The sequence below is a fragment of the Perca flavescens genome, chromosome 5 (genome assembly GCF_004354835.1).
Source record: "Perca flavescens isolate YP-PL-M2 chromosome 5, PFLA_1.0, whole genome shotgun sequence".
Classification (NCBI taxonomy): domain Eukaryota; kingdom Metazoa; phylum Chordata; class Actinopteri; order Perciformes; family Percidae; genus Perca; species Perca flavescens.
In genome coordinates, this window is record NC_041335.1 from 29204947 (window position 1) to 29229079 (window position 24133).

At 39.9% G+C, this 24133-nt stretch overlaps 1 protein-coding gene across 2 annotated transcripts in view; it reads right to left on the bottom strand.

The window, feature by feature from the left end:
- Positions 1 to 3529: 3529 nt before the first annotated feature.
- kremen1 (kringle containing transmembrane protein 1) overlaps positions 3530 to 24133 on the bottom strand; it is a 60750-nt gene continuing 40146 nt past the window's right edge. The window contains exons 4-9 of one of the 2 annotated variants that reach the window (XM_028578782.1): positions 14884 to 15008; positions 13172 to 13325; positions 11942 to 12274; positions 6415 to 6612; positions 5705 to 5789; positions 3530 to 4668 (exon numbers count right to left, since the gene is read on the bottom strand). In XM_028578782.1, coding sequence (XP_028434583.1) covers positions 4509 to 4668; positions 5705 to 5789; positions 6415 to 6612; positions 11942 to 12274; positions 13172 to 13325; positions 14884 to 15008 — 1055 coding nt within the window. In that variant the 3' untranslated portion in view covers positions 3530 to 4508. Of the gene's footprint in view, positions 4669 to 5704; positions 5790 to 6372; positions 6613 to 11941; positions 12275 to 13171; positions 13326 to 14883; positions 15009 to 24133 lie in introns of both variants that reach the window. The other variant, XM_028578781.1, reaches the window with a different exon arrangement.

Below are 24133 nucleotides of genomic sequence, written 5' to 3' on the forward strand. Positions count from 1 at the left end.
GTAATGTTATAGCCTTAGTCTTTAAGTTTGAATATTTGTTTTTTACATTATCTTCATCCCTGGTTTTTATTTTTATTTAATTTTGTTCAACTGACTTTTATCGATTGGTTTTTATTTTTTTAGCATTTGATTGTTTTATTGTTGTTGTAATGTTTAGTCTTGCAATATTTAATATTTTTTGTTTTGTTTTTATATTATTTTTTATTTTGTAACTCTCTGTACACTGGTGCCCACCGCATGCAGCTGGTGCCCTTTTTATTAATTTTTTTCTGTTTCTCCATGTTTGTGACAGTGACTAATGGAGAAACTAGTTTGGTGGATTTGTGGCTGTTGTGCTGATCTTAGTGTAAGGGATAAACCAGCAATACATCAGATTTGATTCATGCTGTGGTCAAACTGGAGTGAGGATGATATTTGTTGTTGTTGGTTTTGCGGAGTAATATATTGTTTATTGATTAATTCAGACCCTGCACGCTTGGTACGAAATAGATGTTGTCGTTGGGCAAATAATATTGTGTGGATTACTGCCTTGGCCTCTGCTTTCTCTGTGGTAAAACTATAAGGCCAGTAACACCGTGCTGGGTGTGGTGATCCTGATGTGGGTGTTTTATGACTTATGAATATTCTGCATATGTGAACTGCTAAGTAGTGTTTGATTCAGTTGGCATAGTTATGCAATTTCTATACTGTGTTCATGAACAGTATTAGGCTACTGATTATATCATTCAGTGACTGGAGAAGAGAACTGCCAGTAGGCCTGTCCCGCCCTTCCCGAAGCGCTCTTCCCTGATTTCTGAATGACTTTTCAATGTAGAGCATCAACATGAGAATTCAATTATTAAAGAAGTTCTGCACAAGGTTTTTGCTGTAAATTGTGTCTCAGTCAGAAGTTTCAGATGGTCACAGGTAACTTGATTTGGGATTTTTGGAGGCCTTACAGTCACAACATTTTTCAGGAAACCTAGAAAGTTTCAGCTTGTGTTTTTGACAAATTGTTCGCTATTGCACATGCACTTCCTCAGGATCCTATTGTCTCTCCAAAGAATAGCGAGCACATACTGTTGCACAGTTCCTCCAAAGCAAAACCAGCCCTTCAACAAAGTGAGCACTTGATGAAAGAAACAGAAACACCTTTTAATGAATTAAGAAATTTCAAACATCCCAAGTGTTCCAGCTTATTACACGTCCTTCTATGTTTGTTTGTTTCATCGTGTTCCAGTTGTAAAGCTGAACTCCTGCTAAAATGTGCAGGTTGCATGCTTGACCTCATCCCGGAGGGGAACCAATGGGTTACACATGGCACTCCAAATTTTCCCTCTGTGTGTGTGCATCTCCAAACAGTCTGGGAGTCATTTTGCATATCTGATAAGTATTTAGCCCCACAGAAAGAAATAAAAGGAGAAGGGGGTGCAGATGTCCCACCATGCTCACACTGCAGCCTGAATGGAAAAGACTGAAGGAATGGGACTACCTTGATCCCTTTTTTGTGGCCCATATGCTTCTCAGCCACTTGGATAATATTTGTGTGTGAATATGAAAGAAAAATGATTAAACAAAACAAAAGAACAAGACCAACACAAGCGTAAGAAACATGCATACAGTGTTTATTTTGCAACCAGGACACATTAAATAAAACTACAAAGATACTTCACTTATACAAAAGATAGATTATATCCCATTCACATACAAAATAACAATAATTTACTGTATAAATTAAACATTTCACTATTTTGCTATTTACAATTTCATGAAACCAATGTTTTGGCCCCTCCAGGTCATTTCCCACTGGGCTTCTGGTGTTGCTTTCATGTCATCGAGAGCTACAGGACATTCACATCAACGACAGTTTGGGAAACAACAGTTTCCACCGCTCAGAAGATAGCGTGGAATTTTCCAATTGACTGGAGAACGGCACAGAAAATGGGAGTTTGCATAATTCACCAGGCAATCCAAACAAATATGCCCTTGTTAGATTTTAACTGTCAGATTTTGTTAGCTTGTGTTTGATTTGAACAACCATTAATTTCCCATCACTCTCACATCTATGCTGTTTTTTTTCTCCCTCTCTCTACGCATGGTCTGCTCTGAACATGACAGACCCAGGGGCATGTGCTCTTGTCTTGCAATAATTAACATGAGTTACAGTTGAGCAGACAGGCAGAATATAGCACACAATCACATTTTTATAAACTTCTGATTGGGAAAGAAAGGTTCTCCATCTTTTTCATGGGAATCAAATTATATCTTATTCTTGGAAAACTATAAATCTTCGATGTCACTGTGATGCTGCATCATGTGTAAAATATAACCTTTTGTCTCAAGTGCTCAGGTTGCTGCACAAAGTACTTTTTTTTCTTTTCACTGAAACTGAATGCAAAAGGGAATAAGTACTATTTCATCTTGTAAGTAGAAGCAAATTTAAGTGCATTGATGTTTCAAACCTCCTTTATTTTTATTTTATTTTGTCAGTGATAAAACATTTTTTGGGGGTGACCATCTGCAGAAACATCCAGTCCCAATACAGGAAAGGCCAATGGCAATGGCCAACTAGTATTTTTTGACCTTTCACAAGTAGTTTAAATGTCACAGCAATGCACAGAAAACTATCACAGCTACAAACCTGCTGTCAGCTTGTGCATAGTACCATTGAGTGCTTTTGGATATATTTCTGTCTGGGTATATTGTTTGCGTTCAACCTTTTGGCTTGAAATCAAGTAAAAGAGTTCCAAGTCTGCAATGTCTTGTAGAATTTAAGCAATTTACGGCTGTCTAAGGAGAGAAAAAATGCATTTCACCTTTAAGCCAAGTTGACTAGGAAGTACTTAGACGGGTCTCTTAAATGCTTTGGCGAGACACAAAATGAAAGAGCGGACATAAATATTCCCACACTGAATTACATAATATACAACAATACCCCCCCTGTAATCAAAAGACAACTTAATGTGAACAATATGTTCAGTAAATGTCCTAGACTACACATAAGAGCACACACAGAAATTAGAAACAATTTATTTTAAAGCCTTGTCCATTATACTACATAAAGAATTCTATTCCAAAAGGCTATGTGTTCATTTTGAGAAAAAAAAAGCAAAATCATCATCTAATGTCCATCATGTAATCATTTTTTTTTTAAAGATCCAGTATGGAGAGGTGTTCAGTTGAGTGCACTATGTTTAAAAATAATATAATATTTGATGCTTTCAATCACTGTACAAGATGTGGCCTGATTTTTTTTTTTACTTTACATTTAAGTGGTAGAAATCCTATGTTGGAATGAAACTCTTTACATCCACGCTGATTTTAAAGAAGTGCAGACTCTTGTGAGGGACCATGAAAGAAACAGATGTTCTGCATCTGAGACAAGGGAAGAGGAGATCCTTAAGGCACTTGAACACCATCAAACCGGAAAGACTCCCACCCACAACCGAGCAGAAAAAGCCCTCAGATCTTCCCAAGCCTCCCTAAATGGCAGTTTGTCTGCAAACTGTACCCCCCCACCCCCACCCCTGAGTGAACGACGCTACTTATCTCTCCACCCAAATCCACATGAGCGCTGAGTGAACGAGTGGGCGAGCGTGCTCTCTCTCTCTCTCTCTCTGATCTTTTCATTTTACGGCGAGTGATTCATCCCCAAAGTGCTGTGATATCTACCTTCCGTGTATCGTTTCCATGTCCTGTTTCCCTCTTCTCAGAAAGCTAGTTGTCATGTTAAACACATCAAAAAGAAACATTAGTACTTTGCATAAGGAATCCAAAAGACAAATAAATATATAACTCTTTGGATGGGAGAATTCGGGTTTTTGGCAGAAAATATTCATCGTCCTCATGAGGCAGTTAGAAGAGTTATACAAAACTGTTAAGCTGTTAAGTGTTACACCCTATGTGTGTGTGTGTGTGTGTGTGTGTGTGTGTGTGTATGTATCAAAGACTCCATGTCTTCATCCCCTCCTTAATGCTGATGAAGATTTGGTTGCTGCTGTGACTCTGAAACACCAGGAAGAGGTAAACCTCCCTGTTTCCTAAACTGAACACAGACCGTGAAGTTAGCCGTTAATCTGCACCCGGCTATGTTGTGTTTTCACTGGTGAGCCTACAGTCTGGAAGGGTTTTTGGAGGTATGTTGATTGTTAGGGACATCCGTGGGTGATGGAAATGGGGCCTCGCTGAACCAGAGAAGCTTCCTGCATGTTAAAAGCGTCCTTGTCAGAGCTGCCGGTCGTCCTCCATCTACTCCTTCGCTCTCCTCTCCCACACGGAGGCCACTGACAGCCCTGCATGTCCCCTTCCTCTTTGGTGCTGAGCAGGATGGGAGGGCCCAGCCACTTTTGGGCCACGGGCCATTTAGTAGCAGTCACTCAGTCAGTTGTCATTAGTCACTCAGTTGTTGGCTTGTTGGCGTAGCGCCTCCTATAGTTTCATTGTCTGAGGACCTGGCATCTGACGGCCCTTGTACAGAGTAGTTGTGGGTGGCGGTAGCGTTTGGTTAACGGTGGAGCGCAGCAGTGGAGCTAGTTTCCCACCAGGGGGCTGAGGTCGCCGTGGTGGTTCTTTAGCTTCTTTTTGAAGAGGGAGATGGTGGAAGGCTGGTACAGGATGATCCAAGGCTCAGAGGATGCTGTGCTCTGGCTGCAGCTGTCTGAACTGCTGACCGTTGGGATGTTCGGAGACCTGAGAGGGAAAATGAGGAAACAAGAAGAGTAAGAGAGAAAATAGTAGAATTTAGTAGAGTACAGTAATAGAACATCAGAAATGGCACAGAAGAATTAGAAAAGAGAACAATGGAAAGGGTTAAAAAATACAGTGATTTACAAAGGGTGTCATACTGCCTTCAAAATGTGCCTTCATTCCATGCCTGCTTTATTATAAACACAAACTAATGGCAATTACACTGGTGGATGTTTTTATAGGATTCATTATCTTCCACTTGATATGTTTTTTACACTATTGATGGTCAAAATCTAAATACTTAGTTTTATTCACCTAAAATCAGCAACTTTACTAAGGTGGTAACATAGATTGTGCTGATTGTGATTAGAATATTTCACTTAAATCTTAAAATAAATCATTTAATGTTGTACCGTTTGGCACCTACAGTATTTTAGGAATTAAAAATAAAGAAAGGGCTTGCCGTGCACCAAAAACTTGGCTTTGCAACAACTTTAAACTTCTTTGTATTTATGTAAATTTGTTTTAAGGGGGAATAACAAAAAGTGAATGACAGAAAGAAAGAAAACTAAAAAAAGAAATGTTGTACTTAAAGAAAATGATGAAGCAAATACCAATAATTTTAAGGATTTCATTAGACAACTTTCCTTTCTCTGTTTTTTATTCTTTCATTTTCCTGTGTTGTTACATGGAAGGGAATCTCTGAATTTCCCCTGTGCAGCGGTAACTTCAATAATGAGTCACTGACAGGAAAAAACAAGCGTCATGTAGCATTACTTGTATGTGGGATCATAGGAAGTCCCTCTTGACTGAAGCTTGGCTGAACGTGGCTTAAAGGATGCATTAATTTTCCCTGAGATTGTTTCAATTTATAAGATTGTAAGATGCTACAATCACAGAAAAAATAAACTTACTTAAATGTATAAATGTCATCCTATTCCTTCATCTTTTTCCAATATAACATAAATGAAGCAAAATATTATAGATTAATGCTTGATGCTTGGTTGATCATGCACACCTCGAACTTCCTCATACTTACTTGACCGTCATATGCAGCAGAAGCTTCGCCACCATGGCTATGACCGTCAGAATGAGGAGAGCAGCCAGGGCGTAAATGGTCCACACTACAGAGAAGGAGCAACACAGTAACAAGACATCAGATATTGAATCATGGTAAAAATGTACTGAAGCAGACTGCAGGGACGAGCAAGTGAAGGCTTATTCAAGCACTGCTGGCAAAGCTGTTAGCAGTGTTTAGCCAGCAAATTTGTCGAGAAATGGTGATGCATTCTCGACGCACATCTGTTCTCTTCTGGTTGAGAAATACATCGGATAGCCCTTTGAGACAGAGCGCTCAGAGTTTGGAAAGAGTGATATTTGAAGGAAGTAAAAAAGCACAGAACATGCCAGGCCACCCTGTGCAGCTTTGACAAAAGGCCTGATTGTGATCAGCAGGGAGACCCAAAGTAACTTCAGTTATGAGTCACTGACAGGCAAAAACATGCGTCAAGTAGCATTACTTGTATGTGTGATCACAGGAAGTACCTCTGGGCCCAAGCTTCCAGAAGCCTCTCATCAAACTAAGATGATTTTAATACTTTCAGAGAAACCAGGTCATGCATAATGGGGGCTCTAGCTCAAAGAAACCTTCCACAACATCCCTGCAGAGGTAGAGAGAGGTGCAATGTATCATGGGTGTTAACATACTAGCACTGTGGCCGGTGGTCTCGCCGCGTCCAGCCCACTGACCTGGCATGTTGTGCTCCGGTTTACCGGGGCTGGACGTGATCACGTAGAGGATCTGGGAGGAACGTCCGTTCGAGGTGCTGTTGGATCTCTCGGTGATGGCGCCAGCTAGCTGGGGCCCCGCTGTGCTAGAGACGTCCTCTCCTTCATCCTCCTCATCTCCTTCAGCCTCCATTGTTCTGGTGTCCTGGCTTCTCAGTGCTGGTGAAACAAGAAGAAGAGCTGATTTGGACAGGTTCACAGACACAGTTGGATGTTGTTTGTTAAACTATCAAGGTTGCTTATTGACACGTCAAGCAGATACCGAGCAACTTTAGCAGCTCTAGCAAAAGGAAGTCCAATGTTCACTCATCTTTTAGCTCTGTTTTGGTCTCCACCAACAATATTTGGCTTTTAGCAGCTAAATGCTCCACTACAGTATGTTCACCAGCTAGTTGCCAACTTTGTCTGTCTGTTGGGTGCGAGGCATGTAGCATACACTGAGGTTGGTGGTGAGAATGAACCATAACAGTTAAGTTGCAAGCTGGAAAACCAAAACAATGAGCTAATAGATGCTAAAATGCTCCATAGAGCTGAGAGGAGCTGCAGAGTTGGATGATCATTTTCTATGTGATCAATTTCATATACAAGTAGTCACATGATCTATTGTTTGTACAAATATACAAAAATATTCATTATGGCTGCTTTAAAATTAACTAGAATTATTTTATATTTGTCAATAAAAAACAAACAACGACACAGTTGCTAAACACCATCACATTTACTTATATAACAATCCATGACAGTTGTAAATAGTAAATCTTTATTTAGCTCGGTGTAATTTGCATATAATTATCCATGAAAATTAAAGCATACAACAAAAGGTAAAGGGTGGAAATTCAGAGCAGATGGTAAACAAACTGCATGATTATTGAAGGAAATATATTATTCATTTGTACATTTTGAATCGTGTCAGTAATGAAGTTAGTCTTTCTAGCTTCTTCTTCTTAATCTTGTTAATATACTTAATTTCAGCCATAATGCCCAGCCCTAATTGAACCACTGTTACAGTTATCTGCAATGTGACATATCACAGAGCATTAAAGTAGAAAAAAAGAAATGGTTACAAACACCATGTAGCATATTCAATTTTAACTTTTTATAACCAAGAAAACGAGCATGTTGACATAGTTACCCTGCCGCCTGTTATTTATATGCTGATTGTATTGTCTGCACTTGTTGTTTTGATGATGTGTTGCTTTATCTTGTGGTGTGTTAAACAAGTGTTATACACTACCAGAGGGCCGCAACGGAAATGAGCCTGTAGCCTGTGAGCATGTAATGTTCGCAGTGCAGTGTTATATGTGTTGTTTTAGTTTTTTAATCATCAAATTAATCAAACCTATTAAAAATGTGACTATTTCTGTGTATTACAGGAAAAGCTCTGTCATGTTGTAATTTCTAAGTTGAGGACACATATCATCTAACGCCCCTATAATCATTCCCGTGGGTATAAACTGGGCTCCTGAAGCAAACATGCAATCGGATACATCATGTTCATCATGTTGTTGAAAGTATATACAGCAGAGTCACGAGTGAATATTTAATACCGTACTAACTCCGTTTGTAAAGAAACAGATTGACTTTACAAACGCACTCATGCGTGCTGTAAACGTGGAATGATGAGAGCTTTTCAGTGTGCTCCAAACATTATTCAAGAAGTGTTTGCAATAAATTATGTTTGTTTTAACCTGCTTACAGCACCAGATGTGGCAGCTTGCTCCATAAAACTACAGTGCCAGACAGCGTGGACTATTTTAACTCATTTATGTGTTCCCAGAGGAAAGCAATATCCTAAATAAGATGTCTTCTGCCTTTCATTTACTTCACCTAAACATAGACATGATTTATTTAAAATCACTGTGTTTTTTTCAGAATTGTGTTCTTGCTTCTGAGAAACAAACTATGGCATGTCTCACGCTGATATTTATGTGTCTCACTTACATCTATCATTATTTTTCTAACATCTTCATTTGCAGTGAGGTTTGGTCAAGAGAAACATCTCAGAAATCTATCAGCTATGAGATCAGCTTTTCGTATTAGCCTTGAACACGTCTCACAAAGATCCAGTCAGCCGGTGACGATTATTCATCAAATCAAAAATATGCTTTTCAGACCTTAAGTTGTTCGAAAAATCATTAAAGGTCCCATGACATGGTGCTCTTTGAATGCTTTTATATTTGCCTTAGTGGTCCCCTAATATCTGAAGTCTCTTTCCCGAAATTCAGCCTTGGTGCAGAATTACAGCCACTAGAGCCTGTCCCACAATGAGCTTTCCTCAGTATGTGCCATTTCTGTGTCTGTAGCTACTGGGGGAGCAAGGCGGAGGGTGGGGTGTGGCCTTGACCAACTGCCACTTTGCTCGTATGAAAGCCATGATGTCTCTCTCTGCTGGGTGGGCCAAATTCTCTGGGCGGGCAAATCAGAAAAAGGGGAGGTAACCTTGCTCCTTATGACCTCATAAGGAGAAGATTCCAGATCGGCCCATCTGAGCTTTCATTTTCTCAAAGGCAGAGCAGGACACCCAGGGCTCGGTTTACACCTATCGCCATTTCTAGCCACTGGGGGACCATAGGCAGGCTGGGGGAACTATTAATGTTAAAAAACCTCATAAAGTGAAATTTTCATTCCATGGGACCTTTAAAGCTATAGTGCGTAGTTTCTGTCTCCTTCACAAGGAATTCTAAGTAATGAAAACAAAACTGTCGGCGCATCCACATGACGCAAGCCTTCCGTGATTGCGCACCGCCCCCACCCCTCCTCCATGCAGTTGCTAGTAGCCAAGGAGGGCACGGAGGATTAAAAAAACATGATGGACTCTTCAGAAGAGGTAATTATCTTTACTCGATTTTCGTGAAGGGTGGTTGGATGCTAAAGCAGCGTGGGATTATTTATTTTTCTCCACATATATAGCTCAACTAGACTGTGATGTTACCAGAACTTCCCACATGTTCCCCATTTGCAAACAAAATACCACGCTTCAAACCCGGGCTCAGCTGAAACCCTCTGCCATTGTCATCTGAGTGCGTTTATTCTAAAATGACTGCTTTGACCGCTCAGCCTGCCACAGAGGAGATATTAGATGTATTTAGTGCCAATACTTTAACTGTTGTCTTTATGTTTGTGTTATTATTTGTCTTTTTACCCCAGTCATGTTTTTTTCTCTCTCTCTCTATCTTTCTGTAAAAAAAAAAACCTATTACTGCAGGAGGTGACCTTTTCTCATATCATGTCTCAGATTCCATTTCTTGACTACATGATGTGTCACGCAAAACAAGAACAAAGGCGTGAGCAGCGAGGATCATGCCTGTCCACAGGTCAGAGGATTTTCACCTTCCAATATTGTTTTTACTGTAATGCCACAGGCAAGAAAAATCCCAGGATTACAAATGGAGGCAGTGAGGGAGGAGCGGGGACATATTGCCTCCAAGTGTAGCAAGCTGTGAGCTTGAATGTCAACTACACTAAATTATATCAGGGTGTGCTTCTCTCACGTCTCCAGAAATGAATCTATTAAATCATTTTCTGTGAATTCAGACTATTCACGCTGAGACTCCGAGAGAAGAACGCACAGTAAGTAAAAAACAACAGAGGAGAGCTTTTCGTTTTCCACATCAGTCTTTCTACATTTTCCATATTAGTCTGGAGAGATAACACATTTTTTGCTATGAGGTCTTCAACTTTTGGTGAGCTGTAGTTCCCCAGCTGTATGTCTGCTCTGCAGTGAAATCATCGTATCAAAAGGCGCGATGCATCACAGTGTTTTGTATGTAGGTGGCATAAAAACTCGCTGTGCAATTCACCAAGGAACACTATGTAGAAGCAAAGCAGCCTGCTGCAGTTTGATAACGCAGTGATTCCTAGAAAAACAAAACATTATTTAAATATGCAGTATCACCTGGGGCTGTGAGACATTGACTAGCAAATGAAAAGAGAAAAGGGCCGGCAAAACTCAATCATGGAGCCAGCAAGTCAGAACAGACCAGATCATGCAAATGTGGCCATGTGGGTTTGAGGGTGGGTACTGTAGTTCAGGATGTTTGCTAAAAGTGATACTCTGTCACAGGCTTTAACACACTTTATAAAACCCTTCTTGATTGGATGCAATATTTCTCACCAACGATACCAGAAAATAAGTGAAATCCTACCTTAGTAAAGCAGTGATATTGAGAATTCCCTTCCTGATTCTGAGAAATAAACTATGGCATGTCACTTGGCTCTTTCATTATTTTTCTAACATCTTCATTTGCAGCAAGGTTTCGTGAAGAGAAACATCTTAGAAATATATCAGCAATAAGATCAACTTTTCTTATTCGCCTCGAACACGTCTCACAACGAATGGAGATGTTCATGTCTCTTTCAATTGGTCCTACAGTAAGTGGGTAGGAAGCAGAAATAATCAAAATATTGTTGATTTCAAATTAATATAAATATATTAAGCTTGGGGCCATATTAACAAAACATTCTAAGGCTAAAGGTAGCTCCTAATCAGCAATCAATAGGAGAAACAGCATTGAGATGCTTATGTTTTTTGTCTAAGACTAATTGTTTACTAAAAGCCTTTTACAGCTAAAACTAGCCACTAAGTCTGAAAAGTTAGATGTAGCTGAGAAGGACTGACAAGTCACAAAAACCTGTTCACAGTTCGCAGTCTTATTTTTGGAAAATACGAGGATAACAATCTTAACACGGCATTTTGTATGTAGGTGGCATATCAACTTGCTGTGCAATTCACCAAGGAACACTCTGGAGAAGCAAAGCAGCCTGCTGCAGCTTGATAACACATTGAGTTCCTAGAAAAACTAAAGATTATTTAAATATGCAGTATCACCTGGGGCTGTGAGACATTGACTAGCAAATGAAAAGAGAAAAGGGCCGGCCAGTGGCGTGACAACTGCCTTACTGGAGCTAACGGGCGTTAGCCGTTGAAACAAGGGCTGCCATGCAAAACTCCATTGTGGAGCCAACATTACAGAACAGACCTGATCATGCAAGTGTTTGCTAGAACTCAAACCAAACATTAGAAATGATACTCTGTCATAGGCTTTAAAGCTTTAGTGCGTACCTTTTTTATATTAATGAACGTCCGTTTCATTCAAGCCATTTCCAAATAAGTTGATAGAAAGCTAATTAAGACTATCAGCTCCACAAAACTCTCTCTCTGCATTTATCAGTATGGCTATGTTCAGAAAATTGTGTCATCCTGGGACTTTCGCACGCAGAAAATCAAGCAAAGATAATGACCTCTAGAGTCCATCATGTTTTTTTAATCCTCCATGTCCTCCTTGGATACTAGCAACTGTGTGGAGGAGGGGTGGGGGTGGTGTGCGATCACAGAAAGCTTGTATCATGTGAATGTGCCGACAGTTTTGTTGTAATTACTTAGAATTCCTCATGGGGGCGAAACAAACTACGCACTACAGTTAAACACATTTTACAAAACCATTCTTGATTTCTCACCAGAGATACCAGAGAGTAAGTGAAATCCTACCTTGGTAAAGCAGAGCAAATCCCTGGGCCTGGTTGGTGCGGTCTGAGTAGAAGTACAGTATGACAAAGTCACCAGTGACGTTCACTAGCTCCCTTGGCGGGCTGCGCCAGTCGAAGCGCGCCAACACCTGGTTGGTGTTGCCGTCCAGTAGCTCCACCATGTCTGTCTGGTCAGAGATCTCAAAAAAGGTGAAGTTGAAGAGGATGGCGTAGGATCCAGGGACCTGGATAGTCCAGTAGCAAACACGGCCAGCCCCGTACTTGTCGGGGAAGTCAGGGGAGTAGATCACTCCTGATGGAGAGGAGTAGTTTCCACCGCAGGCTCCGACTCGGGCTGTTAGAAGGAGCAGGAAAAAGAGAAGAAAATAGTCATTGATATTTGCTATCAAAGCTTATTAAGTCTATGAACGTACTACTGGGTTATCTTTGGTCTCATGAGTACCTTGGTATAAGACATCATGTCCCAGGATTTAATGGCACTTATCATCAGATTGGTATGGGCCCAATTACTGAATTTATTAAGTAGACGATTTATAAATCAGATCAGTATAACTGCAAATACCTTGAGTTAAGGAATCAGAATTGGTGTTGGGAGAGAAAAAGTTGGATTAGTGCATAACTAGAAATTAAGTTCTTTTAACTTTCAAAACTTCAGTTAGAACATCTCATATTAAAAAGATGTTTAGTGGCACTCAGGTAATAATTATGTAAAATATTGTATAATAAATAGGTGTTAATGTACAGTAATGTGTAAGAATGTAGGTCTGATCACAGAAGGGGGCGAGGAAAGTATATTTGTAGTATATATTGTTGATTTAACATTGCTCGGAATTCTGTGGACAGGAAGAATTTCATTGTACATGGAAACATGTTTCCTTACTGTACATACGACAATAACACTATAATACACTATAATAATATTGAAAGTAGAGCTGTTGCGACAAGGACATTTACTTACTGTGCCTTCTGAAACCTAATTCAACAAAACATCTTTGATGGAAGGTGTTACTATAACAACACTTTTGACAGACCTGTTCTCACCTCAGGTCTATACAAACTGCAGGCACTAACATGGGTTATTACCACAGATACAGACGTATTTGTATAAGTGATTACCTTATATTACTTTGGAAGTCTTAAAATTCAATTTAGTTGTTTTTCCCCCCTCAAGATTCATTAGAATTCATACCAAATGTCAGCACAGATGGGAAAAGATCACAGAGTCACTCACTGTCAAAGATGATGACCCAGCCGTCCCCACCGCAGGGCTGGGTGTGGTCGCCGAAGCAAACATGGTTACACTCCATGCTAGGCGACTCGCCGTGGTCATGCTGGTCCACTTCGTTGCCACAGAAACAGGCATATCCTGACTCCATGCCGGCAAGCTGCCAAACACAAAAGGATTTATGCAAATCATTGCATCAGCAATTCAAAACAAACATTTGGTAGCACTATTCATTATTAAATCCATTTGGCATGGGTGCCGGCGAGGAAAACATTGAGGGAGTCAGTCTGGCGACTGAGAGGACAAACTTTGTAAAGGAAACATGAAGATTTTGGATAATCTTTCTAAAAATATTCAAAATGGCATGTTTTTCCCATAACATAACAACTTTGCAAACAAAAGAAAAAAGTTTGCAAATACACAACAAGTCAAAATGAAAAAATGTTCATATCAGCTTTATGTGACATTGTGTAAAGAGTTCACTGCATGGAGCTCCTTCTCTCTTTGAAATTGAAGTGACTTGAGCCTGAAGTGCCCTAATTGCTCTTTCTGTCATGATTACAAAATGCTGTAATCTGAGTCTGATTAGAAGCCTCCTTTCAAACACACAGCTGCACAGAGTGTAGAGAATAAACCTGACAGGAATAGCACCTATCTGTCTTTCAAATCAAAACTGTTAGTAAACTGCTCCGGAAAGATCCAGAGCAGGAATGCGAAACGTCAAAAACCTTCACAAATCTTGACCTAGCCACCGATGTCTGCGTGTTCTCAAAAGAGCTATTGTCCTTCATTCAAAAAGACACCATTGTCCAATTTTCAGGCCCTAAATGAATTCACACAACTGAAGGTACTGCATCATTTCCCACTCTGCGTCTTTTCTCATGGAATAGGAATTTATGGAGCCCGTGCTTTGGAGGAGATGAATCAATCTACGTCCTTGTTGCATTATTCTATCTGATAAAGCAACACCAACGTGAATACTTCTGGCAGAAGCAAACAAGCGATGGATTGCTGTCTAACTCATCAGGCATGCTCTTTGTCAAAAAGTCACATGGGATTTGTACTTCCGAGCACCGACGTTTCAATGCGCATTAAGGACGGTGACAGTCCAAGGGTAGGCAGACGATGCCAATCTGCCACCACATCCTGTAACATCTGCTGAATTGACAGGGGACGGGGGGGACTGTCAGTATCTGTCAATGCAGACGGAGCTAAACCGTATCTGCTGAGACAGAAAACGAACACCTGGCACTGTTTATAGCTGGGACAATGGCTTGCCAGATACAGTGATGAGAAAAATGCATTGAAGAGGAGGTGCCCACTGGGCTAATAACTGTTCATTTCCAGCTGTCAGCCTTAAATGCTGTGATGATTTGTCATCCGCTGGATGGTTTGAAACAGGACGTTTGATGGCTGAATAAAGAGGGTATAGACTGCACTGGGCACCATGGTGATAACTGTCAGGAAATTGCCTGTTAAAGCAGATGATTTACATAAAAGCTTTTAAGCCATGTCCATTTTAGACATGACATGGGCAATTGACTGGACACTTTTTCATCCAACGAGGGGACACATTTGAACTTCCCAGTACGAGTGCCAGGATAAAGGAGTCTTTCTCCTACAGAAGCTGACAGCTTTAATCTGAGTTCAAATAATAATGCTGAAATTACAGGTTTCCTTTCCATTTTATACAGTTCTACTTTTGATTCCAATCTTACCTTGTATCTCTGTTTCCTACAGAAGCTAATACAGTTCTGGATGGTGAGTTTGTTGGAGGTCTCGCTGGTGCCGGACAGAGTGGGCGGGTCACCGCTGTCTTTGAAGCAGCCCAAGTTCCCAGGCACTGTAGGGAGACAAGACGAGGGTGAGAAAAACGATCAGTTACACACAACAACTTAGATGTGATCTGTATCATACCCAAATATAAGGGTGTTTTTTGTCATTTATATTTGATATCCATGTCCTCTTAAATCCATTACACGTTCACACGCTGCATGCCTTGATTAACACTTTGCCTCATGGAGGCATAGCCCCCAAAGAACCATCTATAGTGACACACTAAAAAAGGATTCAAGCCTCTGTTGGATTATTTTGGTGTAAAACTGGCAAGCCAACAATTTGGCCTCTGAAGAAAAGAGAAGAGGAGGAGGCAAGAGGTAATAGAGGGCAAGGAGTAGATGGAGAGAGGGAGGGAAGAGGGGTGAAGGGGACAGGGATGTTTGAGTCATAGCGAGAGAGAGCTGGAATCTTTAAGATCAATGTGGCAAGAAATGGGAAAACAAATCTTATATAGCACCTTTCCAGGCGCTCCAGTATTTGACAAATAGCAAAGCTTGCACGGATGCCAAGTCCTACTCCTTAGGTCTACATTAAACACAGGTTCAATTTTAATCCGTCAAAAAAACACAAAAGTGATATTAGAGCACGAGCAAAAATTCTTGTTACAAAGTTTTCAGTTTGCTACTTTGGTCAAGCCTTAATAAAATGAAGCAAACAGAAACTACATTCAACTTCTACATCTCACTTTTACTTTTTTACCCCCTCTTGGTTTTGACCGTTGTTGCAGCCCATCACATCAATACCTATTGAACATTAAATGTTTGTTGGGCGAGGCCTGGGGATGTATGACACAAATAGGCCAACAATCACAGATGGATCACAGACCATACAGATGGAAGATGAATGTTGACACCTTCCCAGATCATATTCAAGTCAGACGAATCAGCCCGCCTCTCTAATCCACTGTGTATTCATCAAATACTATGCAATCTTTCAAAATCAGCGCAGTGACTCTATAGTTTTTAAATTCAACACAATATCTCATCAAGTGCTAACAAAGCTTCCAGCAGTTTATATCCCACTTGTGATTTGTTTTTCATTGCGACTGCGAAACTGTCTTACTCTTATTTCATTTCCATGTTCTGAGGTGAACAAATTTGACAAACAGGAGTAAATGAAAATCTGAAAGTCATTTTCACTGCAAGTTCGAAAAATCTTCCTCCTAAAGCTCTTCAGTCTAAATGGAATTGGTGTCACCCGACCACAGGGTGCAAACAAGATCATTAGGAAAACACAGAAAACACTGTGTCCAAAATAGCTGTCATGGTGCTCTGATATACAACATGGATGCAAAATTAAAAGCATGTGATATTACAAAACAACCTCGTTCCTTATCAAGCCTGTAGTATTTCCAAATTAATTTCGATTTCCAAGAGTGAGTTAACTGAAGCACAAACCAGCTTTACAGAGCTCAAAGTGGGATTGATGCTTCCTAATTTCTTGCGCTTTTGTAAACTCAAAATGAACAATGAGGTAGGTATTTTGAGTTTGTACTCACGCTACAAAATTGGAATCATCGAAAATAACAGTGTTACACCTGTTCAATTTAGAACGTACATTAACAAAATATGGTGAATTATTATGAGTATAGTTTAGGATAGTTAATCCTATTTGTGTTGCTTTACTTTCAAAATTTTACATATGAATGCAAATGCAATACAGCAGAGAACTCAGCAATGCAGGCTCACCAGATATTGGTAAAGAGAGCATTTGATCATTAGTTAGATACTACACAAGAGCATGTGCTGTATATGTGTGCAACAACAGAGTCTTGCTTTGTAGATGCTGCAACTTCTGACAACAAGCTCAGAGACTGTGGAACGGTTTGTGCCCTGATTCTGTATACCAGTACTGTCCTGGAACTGAATATCTCTGGAGCTTTTCAGTTGTTGTGTGTCTTCTCTTCTCAAACATTTGCATGTTGAAAGCTGCTCGTCGGATGACAGCATGTTCCACCAGTGAACAAGTGGCACCCAGTTTTTTGGCAATATGAAATAGAAAAACTCTTTTTTTTTTCATTTTTACAAACTGTCAAGATTACATTTTGGAATATATTGGTATTCTGCAAAAGCAAAATAAGTATGGATTCGCATGCAATTTGAACATTATTGTAGAGGGGCATCACTTAAGTCAAAACTACTGTGATGAACTGAAGTTACCTTGATAAAGACCACACACGTGCATTGTTTTTTGGGTGCCAGCTGTTGCTAATGTTAACTTTTTGGCTGGCATGAAAGCGCCTCTACATGGGCAACAGATGCTGCAGATTCTAATGTTTATGTAAGAATGAGGCACAACGGCTTTTGGGGGAAAAGTGTGACATGTTTGTAGACGCCACGCAATTGTCCACAAGAATCTCCACCCCAGACTGGAAACAAGAAGAAAGGAGGGGAGAGAAGGAAGTGAAGTCAAACAGACTGGCAGAGAGCTAGGGCTACTCCCTGCGTTACAACCACGTTTGATGACCGTGAAGCGACCGGCGAGATTTTGGCTGCAGCAATGAATCGCTGCTGCGCGGAATTTTGTTTGACAGATGACTCAACACTTTAAGACATAGTCCTCAGACTCCCTTAGAACAGCAATAAATCATGTGCAATATTCATTTTTCAGCCACAACCATGCCAAAGCTTTATATATGTGGCAGCTTGAATCATTTAGCAAGACTCCACGGTGCACACTTGCAGAATTAAGGGCTGGATTATATGACAGGTTAAAGGCAAACATGACAGTAATAAGAATCTTTGAGGTACTTCATATTTTCAGGGTGAGACAGGACAGTGCTGTAACAGCAGTTTCTTTTTTATACGTGACTTAAGTATACTCTGGATTAACACCAGTGAAGTGTGCAGGAGGGATGAGATGAGAAAAGAGGAGAGATAAACACCTGGTTGGGAACCAGCAACCTCCCTCCAAGCAAGGCAGACAGGTACTACTTCAATGGAGCTTTTGAAAACCCAAGCAGAAAATGCCACTGCAGGGCTCAACAACCAGATTAAAGGCAGCAGTGCTCCTTTTTCATTTTGCTTTGACAAGAAGATTACAGACTACAGTCAATTTATCAGTCTTTGTCCTCTTCTCGTCCCAGGGGCTGTGGAGCGCTAGCTAAAGAGCACCAGGTAGTGGGATCGTATCACACTGGAGCACTAGACGTTTGTTTGCAACTGGAGACGAAGACAGCAGCAGCCTCTGCACCGCACCTTCCCCTTTATCCAACAAAAGGAAAAGTGTAAAACGGTTTTAAAAAATCCTGAGCAAAGCATTGTTCCTTAAAAACATCTGCTTTGCAGGCGCAACAAGTGCAAATATCTCCATGCACAATAAAAGAAAAGAAAAAACACAAACACATTCAACACACTTCAAAGCCGTCGGTGGAATTTAGACTTTAACGAGCCAGAGGGGAGAAATGGAGGAAACACAAGGTGCATAAATTCTCCATTCAGCCCAACCAGACCTCTGAAAACCTCAGGAGATCACAGCGGGAGAGGAGACTCCCACAAAGTAAAAAAAACAAAAAGAGAAAAAAAACAGACACAGAGAGCTGCAGCCAGACTGCAGCCAGACTCATCACAAACCTGGCAGCCTGCTGCCTTAGCTAGGAAAAGAGCAGTTGGTTAGCCTTCCCACAATGCAACACATGAGGCAGCAGCAGGCAAAACATCAAAGTTCATGGGTGTGTGTCTAGCAGGGAAAAGGAGACACCGCTGTTGATGCAGCAGACACAACAACAGCGCCGACCCCAAACACATCAGTGAGAAAGAGAAAAGCAAACAGCACGGAGGCAAACATGTACAGCAAGCTTTGGCAAGTGCACTTGGCAGAGAGTGCATGCAAGCAGGTTGACTAGCTGCTTGTGTTTCTATAACACGTAGAGCACACGTGCAAACTCAAGGCCCGCGGGCCAAATCCGGCCCCTTGCAGATTTTGATCCGGCCCGTATATCAATTTAGGTTCACAATACATTTTGGACCGCCTAGTTTTTGTAGCTTTTTCTGAAGTTTTTGTCACTTTTTGCAGACGCTTTTGGTGCCTTTTTTCCGACCTTTTTTTCCGCTTTTGTCTTTGATGACTGAGTTACTTTTTGGGGGCTTTATGTGGACCAAACTGTAAGTGAAAAGGCTATATGAGACACGCAATAATCCAGTAAAAGATCCTTGACTTTTTCGATGAAATAAAAGCATGTGAATAAACTAAACATGTCTGGCCCTTGATGTCATTCTTAGATTCCAGTGTGGCCCTTAGTGAAATTGAGTTTGACACCTCAGAGGGTAAAGAGCAAAAGAAATCCAAGAAAAAAATTAGACATGGAGAGCGAAAGAGAGTTAAAATACATGTTTCCTTTTTAATGGTTTGTCTCTGTTTTTAAAAAAAAGATTTACTCTGAACAGCCAGACTCTGCTTGCAGCTTGAGTATGAAGCCTTAAGGAACAATGAACCTTTAAATCCCCCGCTTTATAATCACAGTTGAAACACTGGAGAATTTCAGTAGAAAAGCTATTGTCACAGTCGGTCCTAATCCTATAATCTGCAAGAGAAGCCATGATGACACAGACGGGTTTTTTTGGTTTTTTTTACATAGAAGAGCCTGCAATAAAATTGAAAATAATTTTTTTTAAAGCACTAAAATTAGGGGTGCGTATCAAACCTCAATACTTTTTCGGTACAAACTAAAATGTGTTTGTAGCACCGTGTGTCAAAAATTGTCAAGTACAAACAGCATGCACCGAATGTCAGATTCATCATTTTGTGTAGTTTCTTTTTATTGGGACCAATTTTAGACAATATTTAACATTTGAAAACGTTTGGCTTTTTAAAGTAAGGTATTGAAAAACGTTTCTAAGGTATTATATCGAAACTAGTCTCAAAATAACGTCTAATGATATCAAGCTCTTATCAAATATAAAAGCTCAAATACCATTTACAATAGAGTCATTATTAGCTTCCGCTTTTATTGTTTTGTATGTTTCTGATTCATAGCCACTGTTTACTGAGCCAATCTAACAATTTACAGATGGGCTGCTTATTACAGTAGGTTGTGCAGAACTAAGTCTCTAAACTCCAGGAAACATTTCTTCCTTCACCTAAATTAATATACATTCATTATATATACAATATATAAAAAATATTGCTGTCAGGTGATTTGGTGTTATTTAGTTGCATGTTTGTTCCCTCAGTGAGAAACCACTGAATGGGCCGTCAGCTACCGCCTGATGAATTCTGGATGTGGGAGCATGAAAGGTCAGTTTAAAGGGGCTGACAGATAGCGCCCACACAGATCATAAACGATAGCGCCACTGTGGCTTCACTGTGTAGGTTAATGCGTGGGCTTTCTAAGATGAATGATTACAGCCATGGCGAAGCGTGCGCTCCTGTTCCAGAATAACTTCTTCTTTACATAACCTTTTTTTTTTTTTTTTTTTTTTTTTTTTTTTTAAATCTAATTATTGGCCATAAGGGATATTTGCTAATTTGTTTCTTTTCATGTGTGTAATGTTTTGTCAAAGTTCCACTAATGAAAACATTTAAGCACAGACCAGCTGAGCTACAGTATAGCCACATTGCTGACTGTATTACTGTGTATTTATGCGTGTTTTACTACGAATTATTGTCATTGATTGTGCTTTTTATGATTATTGATTATATTATGATTGTATTTATTTATTTAGCCTGTGAAGCACTTTGTGACTCTGTCTATGATAAGTGCTACATAAATAAACTTTACTTACTTACTTACATGTCTTATACTGGTGAGGCAAAGCTGAGAATAATATATTCTCTTTCCTTATCTTCATGCAAAGAAGCATACATTAATTCTAGAGCAGCTTTGCTGCTACAATGTTTCATTATCTTCTTTCAGTGTTTACATTTTTGTCCAATATCACATGCTTTGTCTTCTGATCGTGTTGTGAATGCATAAACATTTTAAAGTTTTTCTCTTTATGCCGCATTAGCCTTGAAGCATTTTTGTAGAGACAGATTTCTTTCATGGATTATTTTCTTACATTGAGTTCGACATCTCAGACATTTAGTTTTGATATCACTTATAAGTAAACAGAAAGTACATTGCATCTAGAGAGAAAGAAATGTCTGATGTCTCTGGTAGAGACATGAGAGAAATCGTCCAGATTTTTTTTGAGGGAACACTGGAACAAAAAAACCTTAACATTCACTGTGGCCAAAACCATCCATTAAGCAGCACCACTGCTTCATTAACATCCAATTACACTGTAACCAGAGACAAAAAAAGTCATTAGTGCTTTCACATTAGAGAAGGGATATTAAAGCCGTGAGGTCAAAAGAGGAGAAGCAGGATTTTATAAGCACATTCCTCAAGTTCTAAAAGGCCTGAGTAATTTAAAACACAGGTATACTGAAGCCTTGGAAACACTCCCACCAACCTATTAATGCCAGCAGGTTAACAATTCAAATCTGATGCACACTCACACACACAAAAACACACCTCTTGAAACATACGCTGCCTTCCCAGGAATGCTAAGTGCAGCAAAGCAAGGAAACAACAGTTATTCACAGTTGGTGTTTATATGATTTTTTTTTTTTTACTCTCCATCATGTTATGTCTCTTTGTCTTCATTCCTCGCTCTGTCTTCCTTTAATTGTGTCTCAGCTCCATTTATCACCCCTTTTTTAGTACAGTATATTCAATACATAAACAAATACAGCTGCTGCATTTCATCTAGCCTGTGATTAGTCTTGTCGACTGCACCACAGTCCGCGAGAACACAAGAGAAACAGAGAAATATGCCACTAACTCCCCCAGGACAAGCATTTCTGGAAACTTTGTATTGTTTGTGGGGAGGAGGGAGTTGCTATTATCTGTTTCTGTTGGGGTTCATGCTTTGCTTTTGTATAGAGATCATAAATTATCCAGCTTGTAAATGAGAACAGTTTACAGTTAGACAATAAGGGACTTATTATTGGACAGAATGAGAGAAGTATTTGTATCCAGCAGAATGACTTTGCTAGTGGGATGTTCAAAACATGCCGCTGGGCTGTGAGTGTGAGAGAGACACTCAACTGTATGTTGTATACCACGTGCATGTTTAATGTATCTGTACGTCCTATTTTATCCCATTTGAACATTTCTGTCTGTGTGTCTGTGTGTGTGTGTGTGTGGTGGAGGCTGTGTTACAACAAGATTGAGATGGAGGAGATCAATGCCCCAGCCCAGGGCCCTGGGAGAGTGACTAACCATCTAATTAGAGGGAAGAGGGAAGAGCTGGAGCTTTAAATGAATAATTAGTGCCTCCTCGGAGACTGGGCCGAACAATGCGGGGAAGAGATGAAAAATGGCCACCACACTGCATAACTGACAAACCTAATAGCCTGTGTCCCGAGGAGTCCGGGAGAACTTGATACTGGGGCGACTGGGAGATTAAAAGATGAGCAGACACTTTGTGACCACCTCAGGCTCTAGATACGCATAGTGGTGCACTTCCATTTATCATCATTCACTTTCAAAGAGATTGACTTTGTGTTTGTCTACTGTGGCAGGTAGTTCTGGTCCCCAGGAATGTGCAAAAACAGTTTGCCAGGTAAAGAAAATGTGTTACGATGCAGCAAGCTTGAAAAGTCCCTCACAACAACTCCCTCACATGTGACTTGATGTTTGTAATCAGTGTTTAGAGAAAAGATTGCATTCAAATCATGTTTTTTTTCAAATTCCAAATTAGAGAAATGTCATATGTAATTTATCCAAAGGCCTGCAAAAAACACATTCATTTAATCGTTCAAATGCAAATATAAATTGTAGTAAGTAAAAGTGCATCATTCTTACGTCATTCAACTGGGACAACTGGCCTAAAACATGTTGTAACAAATGACACAGAGACAAAACTAGAAAATGAGAAAGAAAAGCATTATTCCAGATACCTATACAAACTAACAGGAGTATAGGTAACACAATAATAAAAGCTGCTAAAAACACCTGTAATAGCAATGAAAGTAATGCTATATAGCATGAGGATTATTTTCTCAGAGCCTATTCAGCCCTCATACTAAACATATAACTTTTTGTTGGAGGAGGGAGCAAGAGAAAAAGACATGCGGTCATTAATCAAAGGGCCTTATTAAAGAGGGAGTATTAATGTGCTCCGTAAATTTAATTTACAAATCTGCCCATTATATTATTACATGCTGCATCTTGTGTGCACAATTGACATTTTGGTTTGAAGGTAGCACAAGATAATTCATGGAGTGATCAAATCAGAAATCAGAAGGTTTTATCCTCTGGGAAGCATGAATGGGGTCAGTAAATTTCAGGGCAGTCTATCTGATAGATGTTGATGTTGAGATTAAGATTTCTTTTGTAGAATTTTTTGCCCACAAGTGGGAGACACCAAAAACATGTATCCTCTTTTAGTAGTTTTTAAGATACTTTATCAAGGGTCACAATGTTGGCCAATGGAATGTATTTATAATCTGAGACACAAGAGTTAGGGAGTTAACCTCTGAAGAACATGAATACTAAATGTAATGGCAATCTGGACAGGAGTTGCCAAGATATGTGGCTCTGGACCACACTGTAGGACCACCATCATTTTTAGCCATGCTAGCTGCGTAGCTCTTGGACCAATTTTGCATACTGGATGGATTGCCATTAAATTGTGTACAGACATTCATGATCACCAGAGGGTGAAGTCTAATGACTTTCCCTGTAGCACCACCAGCAGGCTGACATTTGTTATTTTGAGTAACTACTGGATGGATTGTCATGCAATTTAGTACACGCATTCATGCCCCCATTAGGACGAATTGCAAAAACCTTTGTTTATCCCAAGATTTTTCATCTAGTTTAGCTATACTTTGCATATACTCCTAATTAGCAAATATTAGCATGCTAAACTAAGATGGTTAACATTGTTAACATTTTAACAACTAAACATCAGCATGTTAACATTGTCACTGTGAGCACACTAGCATGCCAATGTTAGCATTAAGCTCAAAGCACTGCTGTACCTATGCACAGCCTCACAGAGCTGCATATTAACTAAGCTAATGCTCTTTGATCAAATTTGGCTGAAAACTGGCAAAATGAAAAACACACAATATGGACTGTGAGCTCAAATTACACTAGCTGAACAAAATCCAATACTAAAATCACATTTACTGCAC